The sequence below is a fragment of the Oryzias latipes genome, chromosome 9 (genome assembly GCF_002234675.1).
Source record: "Oryzias latipes chromosome 9, ASM223467v1".
Classification (NCBI taxonomy): Eukaryota; Metazoa; Chordata; class Actinopteri; order Beloniformes; family Adrianichthyidae; genus Oryzias; species Oryzias latipes.
In genome coordinates this window covers 28,139,037-28,155,682 of record NC_019867.2, presented here as the reverse complement: position 1 = coordinate 28,155,682, position 16,646 = coordinate 28,139,037, and the positions used below count along the sequence as shown (strand labels likewise).

The 16,646-nt window shown below is 42.4% G+C and overlaps 1 protein-coding gene across 2 annotated transcripts; it reads left to right on the top strand.

Moving 5' to 3' along the window:
- Positions 1-441: 441 nt before the first annotated feature.
- Positions 442-16,646, top strand: pomt1 (protein O-mannosyltransferase 1). Of its 2 annotated transcripts, none has more exons than XM_011479614.3 (20): positions 442-794; positions 4,351-4,475; positions 4,556-4,662; positions 4,736-4,786; positions 4,926-5,072; positions 5,284-5,392; positions 6,548-6,607; positions 6,684-6,777; positions 6,977-7,132; positions 9,520-9,650; positions 9,736-9,831; positions 9,902-9,994; positions 10,459-10,555; positions 11,508-11,600; positions 11,678-11,798; positions 12,118-12,215; positions 12,317-12,430; positions 12,506-12,632; positions 12,720-12,897; positions 14,596-16,646. In XM_011479614.3, the coding sequence occupies exons 2-20, from the start codon at positions 4,363-4,365 to the stop codon at positions 14,768-14,770; spliced, it is 2,160 nt and encodes a 719-aa protein (XP_011477916.1). In that variant the 5' UTR covers positions 442-794; positions 4,351-4,362; the 3' UTR covers positions 14,771-16,646. The 2 variants fall into 2 exon arrangements, with proteins under 2 accessions (XP_011477916.1, XP_011477915.1); XM_011479613.3 differs by lacking the exon at positions 442-794 and adding an exon at positions 869-898.

Genomic DNA, 16,646 nt, shown 5'->3' with positions numbered 1-16,646 from the left:
AGACACAGTTTCTGCAAAGCGGCAGGAGTTCATTATAAATTTACTTCTGAGTTGTTGGCAGGTCTTTTCGGCGTGGAGTCCTCCCCATTACTGAGAACTTTTTACCTGTCACAAAGCAGAATATTTCAGTAAGCCTGACTCAAGGTGCTCAGGGATGCAGACTAGGGATCAAATTACAGACAAATAAATAAATCTCACAGGGGAAAACAATCAGATTTTTATAGAAAACTTTTGAGGCAGAATATATATTTATAGCGTCAGGAATGCAGGAATGTATTTAACCCTTGTGCTATCCTAGGCACTTTAACATTGGGAGTTGGGTCATCTAGACCCACTAGACAGTGCACTGAACCTTTTTTCTTCAATGATTTGTGATCTTCACTGGTGTCCATGGATTACATTAAATCTTTCAACCTTTATCCACATTTGTCATGGTAGGGAGAACACGTCACTGTAAGGGTGGGGTCATCTAAGATAGCACAATTAAAGTCAACTCAGAAATTGAACGTGACACCCAACTGTAGTACCTCGGAACTCCAGAGGAGGGCACTGTTATAAAGAATTTGAATTGAAGCTGCAGATGTAAAAAAAAATAGCAAAAGAAGAAACGAAAGGAAAAAAAGTGGGAGAATTTCGGAACCGAGCAACACATTCAGGAAACAATCATCATATTGGGCATAAATCATTTGTGACGAGAGATTTTACTCTCCGGTACGGTACGTGGCGGTACCCTCCCACTAAACTTGAAGGGGGGAACCGAATGGAACTGGGCGGATCGAGAAACAACACAGCAGGTGTGTCGTAGCATGCAGAAATACTCCTGTGTTCTGTAGAACTTTATGTAAACGGCTTCCAGAACAAAACAAACAGCGAGCATGCACAGATGTCACGCGGACAGGTATGCGTACTGCTGCAGGTCCGTTTTTGCTGTGAAGGTATTCCCAACTCATTACAAGAATTTCTTAAAGTAAATCTTTATTTAAAACAAAAAAGACAAAGTAAGGAACAGAACAATAAACTGTTCATCAATTTTACATGATATAAAATAAATAGATACAAGGAAATTATGTTAATCCATAGAAGCTAAAAAAAAAAAGAGATTTTAACTGTTTTTTTTTTATTAGTACTTGATTAAACAGGTCTGTTGCATTATTTATTTATACTCTGGATAAATAATGTCTGATGTGGTCTGATTTTTATTTCTAAATGTTTAATGAATATGATATTTTTTTAATAAGATCAGGATATTTATCAAAAATAATAATAACTATTATTATAAATAGAATTGTGAATATAACTTATTTCCATAACCAATTAAACCAAATTGGGTGTTTATTTAACGTCCAAAAGAAATGTGGTTACCATTATGACAATTTGGTCCAAACTAATTCAGCAAGCTTACAGGTCCAAAATATATCCACTAACATATCGTTTTTATTGAGATCTTTTAAACCGTTGCATGAATGAATTTGATGGATGAAATCTATGTGAAATATTAAATGATAGATTTAGCTGACAGCTCCTGATTAAACATTCATATGGGGGGTCACGTGACTCCAGTCATATTAGTGGAATAACCTGCCCATCTCCCTGCACACAGCAGCCTCAATTATCAAGAAAAGACAGAAAACGAAATCATTTGTTTATCCTCCCAGACATTAAAAGACAAGCTCTGTCTGCGATGACCAAGACATTTTTCTAAAAGCACTTCAGCGTAGTTTGTGACCTGTTTTTTTGTGAGCTTGTTTTGTTTGATATTTTTAAATAAAAGTGCCTGCTGAATAACTAACTCCAGAATACATTACAGATTACTTGTAGTTGTTATTTGGAAGTAATCCCTGCTTTACAATATTACTGTCTTAGAACTATGATGCATTACATAAATCCTGTTCTAAATTAATGTCTTTATAATTCTTGTGGAAGTACAACACAACATCTGATGGGACACAAGAGGAACAATGAGATAACTCTCCATTTTGGTCAGTTGATGGATGCATTGATTCCTTAAAGAAATGCTAGGTTTTCTGGGTTGAGATAATATCCATCCTGTCATTCATTTTCATAGCTTATTGTATCATTTTTGGAGTTGGTGGGTTGCAGGAACCTGTTACAGTTACTGCTACTGTTGGGCAAAGGCGTGCTACACCCTGGACAGGTCGCCAGTCTGTCGCAGGGCCACACATGCACACACTCTCACACATGCTCAAGTAGGGACATTTTAGAGTGACCAGTTAACCTGTGAAGCATGTTTTTGGACTGTGGGGGGAAGCCAGAGTGCCTGGAAAAGAAACCCACACATGTAAGGGGAGAACATGCAAACTCTACACATAACAGGTCCCAGCCAGGATCTGAACCAGGTGAGGTAAGAGCGCTAACCACACCGCCACCATGCTGCCCCATGAGGTCATTAAAATATTTAATACCGTATTTTCCGGACCATAAGTCGCCCTTTTTTTCATAGTTTGGCAAGGGGTGCGACTTATACTCCGCAGCGACTTAAATTAGAAATAAATTGAAATAAATACATTGTTAACCCTCCTGTTATGTTCATTTGTGAGGAACAGAGATGATGTTCCTGGGTCAATTTGATGTATGAGGTATGTTAAGTGTTAAGAGTATGTTAAGTGACTCAGAGAATCAGCAAACTTTTTTTTACAGTAAGATCTTGAAGGCTAACAACATAATATTCTATATTCCAATGATTTCATAGATTCAGAAATGCAATAAAAATGACAACTGTTTCTACAAATACAGGATGAAAGCAGAGTATTAGTTGGCCAATGATGCTTCATGAAAGGAATAAATAAATAAGTTTGAGAAAGAATTACTGTGAAATTATGAGATAAACAGTCTGCTATGATTGTGTCATATCAGTTCGTGCAAGTTATTATATCTTGGTCTCAGATTTTGTCAAATAAATTTCCCGTCAAAATGCGACTTATAGTCCAGTGCGACTTATCCGTGTCTACTTTATAATTTTTGGGCATTTTTGGGCTGGTGCAACTTATACTCCGCAGTGACTTATAGTCCGGAAAATACTACCTTTGACAACAAGAGCATTAAGCTAGGTCCTTCAGATCCGATTGGTCACTTTTTGCAGAGGAGCTGTTAGTACTGTGTTTTCTGGGGAATAAGTTTTTCCTTCAAACTGCAGTTAGTGTAAAGCTCGCTTTAAGAAGAGGAAGCTTCCGTCCAACCACGTGTCCACACAGCCTGCAGCAGTCGCAGGAGAGGAAAAAATCTCTGCTCAACCGAGACAAACGTTACTGCTTTCAGACTCAATTCAATCCAGTTTTATTTGTGTAGTCCAACTACAGCTGTGACGGTGTGGGATTGTTGATCAGCTCTCAAGCTGCACACGAGCCTTCACCTGTGCTCTCTAGCACAGACATCTTCTCAGAATATTATATTTTGCCCAGTAATAAACAGACTGCAGACACTTTGTCACCTTTCCGGTAGCGATGAAGCCTGACACCCATGAAGAACACGGGGAAGGAGGCTCCGCCTTTGTCTATACAGACACGTAACTTTGCGCTGCACAAAATAGTTCCCAAACAAAACATGTAGTGATATTCATTGCACTCCAACAGTGCGCGTTCATGTTTGGTGTTACAGAGTGAAGGAGAACAGTAATAAAAGGTTTCCCCCAGAATAACACTGACTGATTCTTTATTAAACCGTTCTGGAGTAGAGCTGTGACGGTGTGTGATTCTGATGAAGCAGCAAGAGTCGTGGTGTCAGGACTCTTCCGACCTCCCCCCCGCAACACAAAATTCTCTGTTGCGTCGCGCACTGAAGAACGCACGCAGCTTGTAATGGAAATGAATACAATGGAAATGAATAATTACAACGCAGTAAATTTGTGTATTTCCTAGCGAGACGGAAACTTCTGTTGTAGAATGAGGATGTGTGTGTGCTGCTAGAACCGTGCGCGTGTGTGTAAGAAGAGGGAGCGCGCGCAGCGCAGGAGGGAGTGAAGGAGAACAGTAATAAAAGGTTTCCCCCAGAAGCCCTTGAAGTCTGAACATAGGACTTGCAGGAAAAGTAAATTATCAGCAAAGATGAATGTGTTTAATGTGTTTATTATAGTTCCGATCACGCACCATGTGCAGAACTTTAAAGAAAAAAAAACTTGCGGTGATGACCTCATCACCACGGTGATGCGGTTGTCGTCACACCCCTAAGTCCAACATTACAGCTCAGTCGTCTCAACTTCACTAATTGTACTTAGGAAAATAATCACAGCATTTAGGCAAAGACTATACAAATACAGACCAAAGCAAACATGTTTTGGTTGGAGTCCATCTTTATTTGCTGTGTTGTGTTCTTCCTTGTTGTTTTCTCTCTCAGCCGCTTCCAGAGATGCTGCAGCTCCCCCTTGTGGTCACAGTTCAGGTGGACCTGGTTCTGGTTCTGATCAGCTCGCTGGCCTTCCTGACCCGACTCAGCTGCCTGAGCTACCCCAACGCGGTGGTGTGAGTGTTTGTTTTCTTTGAGCCGTGCTGCAGCAGACTCCACCAGGTTCTGACTGCTTCTGTCCAAACTGTCCGTGCAGGTTCGATGAAGTGTATTATGGCCAGTTCGTGTCTCTGTACATGAAAAGGATCTTTTTCATCGATGACAGCGGTCCCCCCCTCGGACACATCATTCTGGCTCTTGGAGGTGAATCGAGCGACATCTTTTCTGACTCTCCAGCTGGCTTGTTCCTTCATCTGCTGTGTTCTGACTCTTCCAGCCTACCTGGGAGGATTCGACGGCAACTTTGTGTGGAACCGAATCGGAGCAGGTATCCGATCCGTCTCTTTCAGATCAACATAGATCTATGTGTGAACACCAGTGAGACCGTTGAGTTTTGATGGTTAAGAATAGCTTGAAATTTAACAGTTGTTAATTGAATGAATGCCAGTCTGTGTTTTTCTGTGCAGAGTATCCCATGGGCATGAACGTGTGGAGTTTGCGGCTGCTGCCAGCTCTCTGCGGGGCGCTCTGTGTTCCTCTGGGTTACCTGCTGGCTCTGGAGCTGAAGTTCTCTCATGTTTCGGCTCTCGGAGCCGCAGTGCTGCTCCTGCTAGGTGAGACAAAAACACCAGCATGAATAAACCTGGGATTTGGAGCATTCAAGGACTCGTTTGAGTGTGGGGCAATTTAATGTTCTGTTTTAAAATCAAGCCTAAGATTTTAGAGAGAGTGTTTGCTGCTTGAACCAACAGAACCAGTGAGCCTGTGGTTCTGGAGAACTCGCACTACTTGAGGGTTTTTTGTTTCTTCTGTGTTTGACTTCAGAAAACTCCTTGATCGTCCAGTCCCGGTTCCTGTTGCTGGAGTCGGTCCTCATCTTCTTTGTGCTGTTGGCTCTCCTGTCATACCTGCGTTTCCAGAACTCCACCAGCAGGTGAGGCTCTTTGAGTTTGTTGTGGCGCGCTTAAAAAAAGCACATCTGTTTGAAAATGTGATCATTTATTTTGTGAAGCATTTCTGAACAAAATGTTCCGTGAGAAGAACTTAATCAAACAAAGATTCCTGACTAGAGCTGTGCGATATAAGGAAAACTTGAGATGTGCGATGATAGTGATCAATATTGCATGCATTGTTTATACAATACATGAACAAGTAGTGGGGAAAAAACACAACTAGCACATGATTTCCATTTCACTGCAATAGTTTTTTTTTTTAAGTCGACATAGATTAAAACAGGAAGCGGTGTTGTATTCCCCGCAGGCGCTACCCAACCTCGCTCTTGCCGACCTCTGTTGACCTGTCCTCAGTGTCTGAGCGGCTACCACACGCTCCTCACTTTGCCCTGAAAATGGCGGCTATTTTATTTTATTTTATCTATAGCAACCATTTTTGGTTTTCATCACCTAGGGGTGACAATCAGGTCTATTTAACATTTAGAAGAATCGGCTCAAGTAACCTTTTCGATTTAGCAACAGAGGATTTCTGATAACCACGCCCACCTTCATAATATGTGCATAAGTATGTTATATGGTTTTCTTAGGCTTGAGCCAAGATTTCATGTGTTACATTTTTTGAATATTCCAGTAAAAATGTTTCAGCAACAGAAAAAAACCCCACTTTTGCTAGCTCGCCACGCTAACGCCTTTTAAAATCTAAAAGCAACATTTTTCTTAAGTCTCTTTCGAATGAATCTCGGGGGTTGAAATCCTTGGAAAGGGTTTATATATGTAGCTGGGCCTAATAGTGTTTTTTTGGTGGCCTCTTCCCGAGGTCAAAGGTCAATTGTGGTTGTAGACTTAACCTGGTAGCGTGTGTGTGAAACTACATGAAGATCGCTCGAACAAAGGTTTACCTTCCCAAAATTCTGCAAAGATTGCCAAATTTCACACTTTGCCACTAAATGGCCAGGAATCAAAATATTGATTTTGAGTATCGTAAGAGATTTTGGACCGATTCCATTTTCTGACGGTTTCTCCTACTGTGATGTCATCAATAATTGGGTCGGGGTTATTTACTACGCCAAAAATTCATGATAATGCGAGGAGATCAAGCTCTCGTCTGCACCTCCCCTCCGTTTCCCCCTCTTCAGCTCCTGGTCCAGATATGGCTGGCTGCTCCTCTGTGGCGTCTCCTGTGCTGCCGCTGTCGGGTGAGCCCTAATCTCAGGCTCCCTGTCTGTGCGTGTTGTCTGGCGGAAGCCTCAGCTGTTTGACGTGTGTCACTAGGGTGAAGTACATGGGACTGGTCTCTTATCTGCTGCTGCTGGGTGTGGCTTCTGTGGACACATGGAATGTGATTGGAGATCGAGCTGCTAGTCATGTAAGTTCCACAAAACACTGAAAACTGGTTTATTGAGGATTTATCCAGTTTTAGCCAGTAGACGACCAGTATTTACCCGTGAAGGTGTGTCTGTTGGTGCATTCAGGGACCTCTCAGCATGTGTGTTTGTCCTCATCAGGCTGACTGCGCTCATGAACGTCTAACTACAGCGTGGTCTGAATGTGTGTGTCTTGTGTAGCTGAGTGTGTGCGTGCAGTGTTTTTGTAGATTCATGTGCCTCCTGGTTGTTCCTGCACTGCTTTACATCTTCTGGTTCTACATTCACCTGAGTGTCCTGAATCACAGTGGACCACATGACCAGCTGATGAGCTCCGCCTTTCAGGCCAGTCTGAAGGTAACCACACCCTCTTAGTGAACTTTAGAAGTATGAGTTGCTTTGCCTTATTGTGTTTGAACATACTATTTGTTGAAGACGGAAGCAAAAACAACAGAACATCTTCCAGTCGCAGTCTCTCAGGGGTCAGTAGCCAGGTATTTATACCTGCCACAGGCGTTTCTTGCTCTGATGAAGCGGAGAACCCACAACCTCCTGTCCGCCTAAAAAAAAAATGTCTGATTTGTGTTCTTGTCTTGTGTTGAGGGAGGGAGTACCCAGGAGGGAAAGGAGGCGAGAGGTTCCAGGTGAACAAGAACTTTAATAAACAAAAACTAAAAACTAGGGATGGGCCGTTTGACACGGACGATTCGGCGCGCGGTTCACCTTCATGAAATAGAGTGGTTCGGCACAATGTTTCGGGGCGTGTGTCAACTAGCGCAGATCACGTGGTTGATGACGTATGACGCGCCGAATGCATCGTTTGGTCGAACCACAGTTCAGATGTCACTTGTGTTTTATACAGTTGGGAGCGCTGTTCTCCAGAAATACGAAATGAATCCGAACGTTTCCCGACCAGTTCTGTTGTTTCCCCAAGAATTGTAATCAGCGTCAGTTCTTTGCACTTTACCATGACTCCTTGTAAAAAAAAAAAAAGTACTGTGGCTCAGGATCGTTTCAATTCGATTTCTCCGAATAAAACATTACACTATGAATGTTGTGTATAAATAAATACTTCAATGAATCTATGATGGCATGGCAAATAAGTATCAGTAAAGACAGCTCAGTGGAACAGTCTGTGGGGTTTGCATCCAGAGGTCCTGAGTTCAAGACCTGTCTTTTACAATTCTTATTTTTTTCTTTTGCGTTTATTTTCTTCATGTGATGTGTATTTTGCAGTGTCAAGCACCTCTCACAGAAAACATCAAATGCTGTGTTGTTTGAAACACATGTCGATATACGTCCAGTCCGCCACCAGATGCCGCTGTACTGTGTGGTTTCAAAGCCCTGAATAGGTGGTTCATTTTTCCGACACAATTACAAGAACCCCAATGAGGCTTCATGAGGCTTCTATTCCCATCCCTACTAAAAACCAAATAACCACTGCTGAGCAGACAAGACAAACTAGAAACTCGAAAAACACAAGAACTGGGGAACATCAAACTAACACGAGACTACATCAGCCTACAACAGACTATGGAGCAGCACAGGAGGAAGGGGAAGGACAGGACTTAAATGCAGACAAACGAGACACGGGTGACAACAATGAGGGCAGATGGGGACCAAAGTAAAACTCGATACAACAACAAAACAGGAAACCTTTCAAAATAAAACAGGAAACCGAAACTCAAAACATGACAGAACAAAACACAAAAGCAAAGAAACGTAAACCGTAACAGTTCTGGGTTTGTTGGCAACAAAAATTTCCATCTGTAGATACAAGTATTCAGCCAGCAGGCTAAAAGGTCATGATGAAGGTATCTAGAGGGTTTTTGGTTGGCGATTCATGTGATTCATGAGTCAAATTAACCTCCTCTGCCTCTGGTTTTCACTCGCCTATCCATTAGTGCTTTCATAACCACACACCAACCAGTTTAGCTTACTTTTCAGTAAGAACAGTAGCTATTGACTGACCTAGGAGTTGCTGTATGACATCATGACCTAGTTAGCATATGAATTGTGTAGAGTCTTTCTGGAAAGTAAGTAAAAATCACCTTGCCTTCTTTCCTCCATGGTGGATTTGGGATCCAGCCACTGATCATCAACATGTCGCTTGCCAAGCTCATCCTCCTGGTTGGTTCATACAAATATTTGCCCCGAGGTCAGGAGGCCAGGTTGAATTTATGCCCAAAATTCACTGCCATTAGCAAATGGTGCTGCACTGGTCACTCGAATCACTAGTATTTTTAGCTATGATATATAGCATCACTCTATCTTTACTGGGGTTGGAACTGAACGCCTTCAATGTCCAAATCCTGTTCAGCAAAAACCCAGAATTAACATTAGAATTAAGTCTAGAACAGCTTAAAACACTGAGTTTGTTACAGGGTTGAACGGCTTTATTGACCTAACATAACCACGCCCACCATCCAAGTTAGACGCTCTTAAATGTGCTTGTTGGCTTTCTACAGTAACTTGGTGACAAAGTTACTATTGACTCTTTTTTTGATACAATATTTTGACGTCTTAAAATCTGAAATCTGTTATTTTGAAATAAAACAATCTATAAATCTAAATGGTATTGCAGATAAATAGATCATAAAGTTCATTTTGGTTGAGGTATTTTTTTCTGGTCACATTCACATTGAATCGTGTTTTTAATTTCTCTCATGATATATAAATATGAGTTTAAGCTGGGCTGAACCGATTGATTTCTGATGAATCTGTTCATGGATTGTGTGTGTCAGGGTGGTCTCTCTAGAATCACGAAGGGTCAGCCTTTGGAAGTGGCTTTTGGGAGTCAAGTTACTTTGAGAAGCTCCGCCTCCCATCCAGTCCCATGTTGGCTCCACTCACACAAAGCTAACTATCCAGTCAGGTGCTGTCCGCTCACTCCAAATCTGAAACTTTGAGGTTTAGACTTTAACTTTATGGACTTGAAGTCTGTTTGTTGCTGCGTTCAGGTACGAAAATGGGAGGGGCAGCTCTCACCAGCAGCAGGTGACCTGTTATCCTTTTAAGGATGTCAACAACTGGTGGATCATCAAAGACCCCAACAGGTTTGTCTCCTGCCTGATCCGTGACCTGCTGGGACGCCATCTCTGCCTAACAGATGTCTCTCCTTTGTAGACAAGACTTGGTGGTTGACACACCTCCTAAACCTGTCCATCATGGTGATGTCATCCAGCTAGTTCACGGGATGACGTCTCGCTTCCTCAACAGGTAAGTTGATCACCTGGCATTCCACCAAATGTGTGTTGGCTGCGTGTTCTTCATGATGAGGTTTTTGTTTTTTTCCTCCGGTCAGATGGTGAGGTGTTAGCACAGAGGTAGTCAAATGGCTTCAACACCTTCATCTGTTGGCCTGCAAAGCAATCGAACCCAGAATTAGCAAGAATCATCCTCTTTTGTGTCTGACTTAATGGAGAAACTTCAGTTTTCAAAGATGCCACTCAGCAGTATTCATTTCTCTGCAGGATTTGAAGTAATCACACTGCAATCCACCACTTCTAATGTTGTCGTCTACAGCACGATGCAGGGTGGCACAGTGGATAGCACTCCTGCCCCACAGGGAGAAGGCCCTGCTTTGCGTCTCAGCTGGGACCTTTTCTGTGTGGAGTTAGCAGTGCATCCTCCTTGTGCTGTTGTATTTACAAGGTAATCAGTCATCCTGCTGTTTGTTTCAGTCATGATGTGGCAGCTCCCATGAGCCCTCACGCCCAGGAGGTGTCCGGGTACATCGACTTCAACGTCTCCATGCCTGCTCAGAACCTGTGGAGGGTGGTGAGTCCATCTGGTTTCTAAAGGTTTACCTGTGAAAGGTGGACGAACACTTCCCACGTTTCATGGGAGCTGTACAGGCCTGTCTGTCTTCGTTTACACCCGATTAGATCAGTCACTATGTCTTTATGTCCAACTCCAACTGCTCCAGAACTCAGCTCCCCGCATCATCTCCAGAACCCCTCCTTCAGTCATATCACCCCGGTTCTCCACCAGCTGCACTGGCTTCCCATAATCTCCAGAATTAAATTCAAACTCCTCCTGTTCACCTTTAAGGCTCTCCATAACCTGGCTCCTCCTTATCTCTCCGACCTCTTCCATATTAAAACCTCCTCTCGTTCTCTTCGGTTCTCCTCCTCTGTTCAGCTCTCTGTTCCTTCGGCCCGACTCGTCACCATGGGGAGCCGAGCCTTCAGCTGCTCAGCTCCCAAACTCTGGAATTCCTCCCTCCTACCTCCATAACACAGACTCTCTACCAACTTTCAAATCTAAACTCAAAACTCATCTGATTATTTCTGCCTTCCCATCCTGATTCACTTTTTTTTTTTTTTTTCCATATTTATTGTGCTTTTAATGTTTGTTTTTAACCTTTGTTTTGAAAAGTGTCCTTGGGTGTTGTGAAAGGTGCTTTAAATGAAATGGATTATTATTATTATTATTAGTATTATTATTATGTGACTATGACATCGCTGTGGACACACTCACACTGCTCTTGGTTCCGTCAGTAATATTCACAAAATTAGCTAACCTTTTTTTTCTGTGATGGTAGCTCAAGTAAACCAGGAGAGGTTGTTCCTGAACACCCAGAAATAATGTTGTAGATGTGAAGATTATTTTTTGGTTTGATGTTGATTGAAATAAAGGCAAGCAGGTTTGGACACCCTTTTATCTTAATCAATGAAATCATTGTTTACAAGCTACCATTTTTGTACCATGTTTGTTTCTGTGAACTCAGGACATCACTAACAGAGAGGCAAAGTCCGAAGTGTGGAAGACGATCGTGTCTGATGTGCGACTGGTCCATGTCAACACGTCTGCTGTTCTCAAGGTGCTCACAGAAAGAGACATCGCTCATCTGACCTCATCCTCGTGCTTCCATGTTAACGTGTGTTTGCATGTGTGCAGCTGAGTGGCGTGTCTCTTCCTGAGTGGGGCTTCCGACAGTTGGAGGTGGTGGCAGAGAAAGCGTTTAAAGTTCACAGCAGCAGTTTGGGATGGACGGTGGAGGAACACAGATATGGAACCAGTACGACTCTGATCGCCGCCGTCTTCTTGTCTTTTCTGTCATGTCAGAACCGGAATCATACCTGGTTTGAGGAATCTCATCTGAAACTGGAGTGACGCAAGTGTGTGCTCGAGTGCACAGAAAAATTACAGACATCACACACTGGAAAGGTTTAACTCTGAGTGACTTTGTCCCTTCTGAGGGGTCCCACACCTTCACACATACACCCTCACACCTAGAAGATGTAGCCATGACAGTTTGGTGGCCTCACCCAGAGAAAAACGCATCGCGGCAATCAACTGCTAAAGTTTTATGTTCCCATGATGCTTCATTTTCTCAGGTCAGGAGCAGAAGGACCGGGAAGTAGAGCTTCACTCTCCCACTCACATTGATGTTGACAGAAAAATTTCTTTCTGGGCAAAGTTTGTGGAGCTGCAGGTGCGTTTAGAGTGAAGGTGGTTCCGTCAAAGCCCAATAGGATTGACGTAACGCGTCCTGGACGCTCACACTCATGAACTCCTGCTGTGATTGGGTTGCAGTGGAAGATGCTGACTCTGAAACAAGAGGAGTCCGAGCACAAATACAGCTCCAGCCCTGTGGAGTGGATCACCATGAAGACGAACATTGCATACTGGCTGCACACTTCCACCAATGTAACACACACTCTAGCACACCAACACAAAAACACTGTTTGTTGCTTTTCTCAGTGAATGGCTGTCACTTTTCAGGCTCAAATCCATCTTATTGGAAACCTGGTGTCCTGGGGCGTGGCCCACCTGAGCATGCTGGCCTATCAGCTTCTGGCTGTGATTTACCTGCTGAGAAGGAGGCGGGGCTTCAAAGACATTTCTGATGGTATGTGGTGATGAGTCAATGTCCAGGTGTCTCCCCCTGAAGTGGTACTGATGGTGTTATTTCCATGTGCGTGGGGGGTGTTCTCAGGTGCGTGGGAGCAGTTTGTGCGTCTTGGCTGTGTGTGTGTCGGCAGCTGGCTGGTGAACTTCGTGCCCTTCCTGCTGATGGAAAAAACGATTTTCCTGTATCACTACCTGCCTGCCCTGTGCTACCTCCACCTGCTGACCCCCACCCTGCTGGAGCATGTGCACACTCACCTGCTCAGGTACAGAGGCGAATTTCTAATGAAGTCCTGCCGCTCTGCAGAGGCTATGTCCTGGAAAACGACACAGGTTTTTTGAATTTGTCTAAAAAAAGCATAATCTTGCTTAAATGACCGCTGGGAAAACCTTGACAATAAATCAGAAGATGATCAGAGTGGGACTTTGAAATAAAGTTACTACAGGTACTCTGAAATTTTAACCCCCTCAACCACTGTTTGAATCTTTGAGCAACTTTTGGCTTCTTTATATACTGCTGTGTTTTCACAACCCTAAGATGCACTGGATTAAGAGGGCACAGTTTCAGTTTTGGGTGTTTTTTCTGTATTTAACAAATACATAAGGTGCACCGGGTTTTAAGGCGTAGGCAGATAAAACATACCAGGAAAACATGCATGCTGGTGTGTGTTTTAAAAAACGCAGCGGGAGCAAAATTGAGTAGGTTGTGATTAAGTATTTATTTTTTCAGTCATCGATCAGCATCTAAAAATCCATCAAAGTCCTCATCTTCTGTATCTGAAATAAGCAGCTGGGCTATCGAACCTGCCAGGTTCTCTTTCGTCATCGTCGGAGTCCGTCTCGTTGCCGTGCGGCTCCTCGTGAAAGATGCCGGCTTTGCCAAAAGCTCGAAGAACAGTGCAAGCATACACCTTAGCCCAAGCATCTACAATCCATTCACAAATTTTGGCATAACTCGCTATCCGTCATTCATTGCTCCCACGCCGCTCGCAACCTTACTTTGAACGCCCTGTTCCCACCGATGTCCATCGGTTGGAGTTCCTTCATCAAGCCTCCCGGAATGACAGCAAGCTCCAAGTTAATTTGCTTCACTTGTTGTTTCACAGTGGGTGTGTCTTCTTTCACTTCCACACTTCCCTCCAAACCGTTTTCATGCTGTCCTCTCCTACGTCCTATTTACTTTGGACGTTTTTCTGGAGCATAATTAAAAATAAAAGTCAATACCAGAAATGCTTTTTCATTTTCAAAATGAAATGATAATTTTATTTTTGAGTCATTTAATGCAGTTACATTGTGAAAATGAAAAAGCATTTTTATTAATCAATTTTAATGATCAAATTAGATATTTCTAAATGAATTTTGCTAAACATTTACTAGAGAACTTTTTGAAATGAAATGTCAAATATCATTTTCTTTATCATTTTAATTAAGTGACAGAATAAGCGATGTTTAAAAAGAAAAAGCGGTTTGGCTGCTTGCTTTTTTATTTTTATTTTGAGTCAAAAAATGCAGCTTCATTTTGAAAATAAATAAGGCATTTCTGGTTTTGACTTTTATTTTTAATTATGCTCCAGAAAAACTTCCATACTTAACAGAAATCAAACAACAGCACATTAGGCGCCCCATAGGGCGCTCCGTACATTTTGGTGAAAATGTAAGACTTTTAAGTGCTCCCTATGGTCGTGAAAATACGGTATATCAGTGTGTGGGGATAGTAAAGCCGTATACACGCATTACAACCATTGGTCTGTACATACTGCAGGAAACTTTCACAGTTACACAACTTCTACTAAAAGATGATCAGAATCTAGTCCAGTCTTTAGAGCAACTTCCCAACACGGATCTTAGTTTTCTCGACAAATATAAGCAAACAAGCGGTGTTACTACTTTTTAACAAATGTGAAATTACAATCATTCCTACTGTGCAATCTGTGCCAAACTTGTGATTCTTTCTCCTCCTGCAGCAGCCCCACACACCGCCGCCTGCTTCATGTGTGCGTGATAGGTGTGCTCCTGTACGTCTTCTTGTGCTTCTGGACCTTCTGCCCTCTGACCTACGGCACCCCGGAGCTGTCAGCCAGTCAGCTGCAGAGGTTAAAGTGGAGGGACAGCTGGGACATCCTGTACCGAAGGCAGTGAGACATTTCAACGAGGGCCTGCACCTGATGGAACCGTCAGGAGAATCTCACACCGAGATGTGAAGATGCAGAACTCGGACTGTGGTCTGTTACCTGCAAGTACGTCTGTGCCAAGAAGTTCGTTACGAAGCAAAGCTAGAACCCTGAGCTGCTCCTTGACTGTGAGCTACAACATTAGACCAGGTTCAAAAAGTCTGGAACTTATGTTCTGGCTTAGTGAGTCCATGAGTCACATGCCAGATAATCCATGCAGGAGTGTTTATGACAAAGACCTGCAGTCCAGACCTGATCCTGAGGTGGTCCGTCTTCTAAACATTGAGGTCCCCAGGGTGGAGTATGAGTCAGCATGTGTGCAAACAGGAGCAACAGCATCGGGTTAGATTGAAACAAACTCTGTTCGTCTGTTTTGGAGCCCTTTTCCCAGAAAAAGGGGGTTTTATAACAACCTGCTTCATACCAGAACCATAAAAAGTAAAGATTCAGAAAAATATCATTCAAGAATTCAAATACCTGTAATTTTTTTATGTAGAGTTAATGTTGGAGTAAATTTTGTGAGTTAAAATTCAGAATAGTAAAATATTCAGAAAAGGAATAATGAAACAAGTTAGCAGTGAAACCAGGTCAAACCAATCCATCCTAAATTCAGTCCACATCCATCTGTGGCACAAATATCTGCAGTTGTCAAGTTTCAGTTCATTAAATTTCCAATAAAGTCTTTGAGAATTTTAAACCACTCCATTTTGAAACAAAGACACATTACCTCAGAGGAGAAAGTGGTGTTAACTGTCTTCTCTGTTATCATCAATGCATCACATTAAACCCACTCTGCAAGGTTTCTCGTCTTCTACTGGATTGAACTGCAGTAGGTGAGGAGAAGCAACAGCCAAGAGAGTAAACGGCTCTTCTGTTACATGTCTGACGTAGAGCTCTTAACTGTTGCTGCCCCCACTCGTTCCCTCAGATCCTCTTCCTCCCTTCGACTGGCTGCTCAACGATCACGTATCATTTCCATGGGGGGGCAGAGCATTCAGCAGCTCTGGAACTCCCTCCCCTCTGATCTACAAAATGTGGACTTTCTCAGCTCTCCAAACATCTCGAAGCTCACCTTTTCCATCAACTGTTAACTTATTTGTGTTTATTGTTGTTGTGTTTTTATGGTTTTACTTATCTTTTGTACTGTGAGGCGACCTTGAGTGTCCAGAATGGCGCCATATAAATAAAATGTATTATTATTATTTATTATTAAAGGTAATTTTTTGTTGAACTTGCAGCACCAGTGATGCCATAGGCAATCTGTAAAAATAAGGAATAGAAAACTGATTCCTGTAATACTTCATCGGCTAAACTCAGGGGTGAAAATAGATTTTTGTCTATGACGTTACGATAAATTACTTAAACGTAAATCTTTCTAATACAGTAAAGGCAGATTAGAGGTTTAAATATTAATCAATTAATTAATTAATCCAACCAGATTGATCTGTCTGATGCAAGTTGTTAGTTGAATCAAATCCGACTATACCATTATAAAATAATGTCAAAATGAAATGAACCGATTATAACTGAAATTGGAAAATACCATTCGGATTGAGACACTGTAGGTTTATTTTACTGTAAAAATAACCAAGTGCATCACAGACGATGACGACACGTGATGACAATGGCAGCAAAAAAAAAAAGATCAGTCCGTCATCCCAGTCCAATGTGTGGAAACACTTTGAATTTAGCAAAGACGTGATCACACAATGTGCTGGAATGTTCTAAGAATGTTCCCTTTGGATTAATGGGATGTGGAAATGCAACAGTGGGCTGAAATTTAGGAAACTAGTGATCATCGATGGATTGTTGACATCTGTTTGCGTTACCACACCTCATAAAAA

Bases quoted from the DNA above. Each gene is read 5' to 3' on its own strand.
- pomt1 (XM_011479613.3), top strand. The intron at 7,133-9,519 runs GTAACCACACCC...TGTGTGTGTCAG, and splicing joins CCTTTCAGGCCAGTCTGAAG to GGTGGTCTCTCTAGAATCAC. The intron at 12,898-14,595 runs GTACAGAGGCGA...CTCCTCCTGCAG, and splicing joins GTGCACACTCACCTGCTCAG to CAGCCCCACACACCGCCGCC.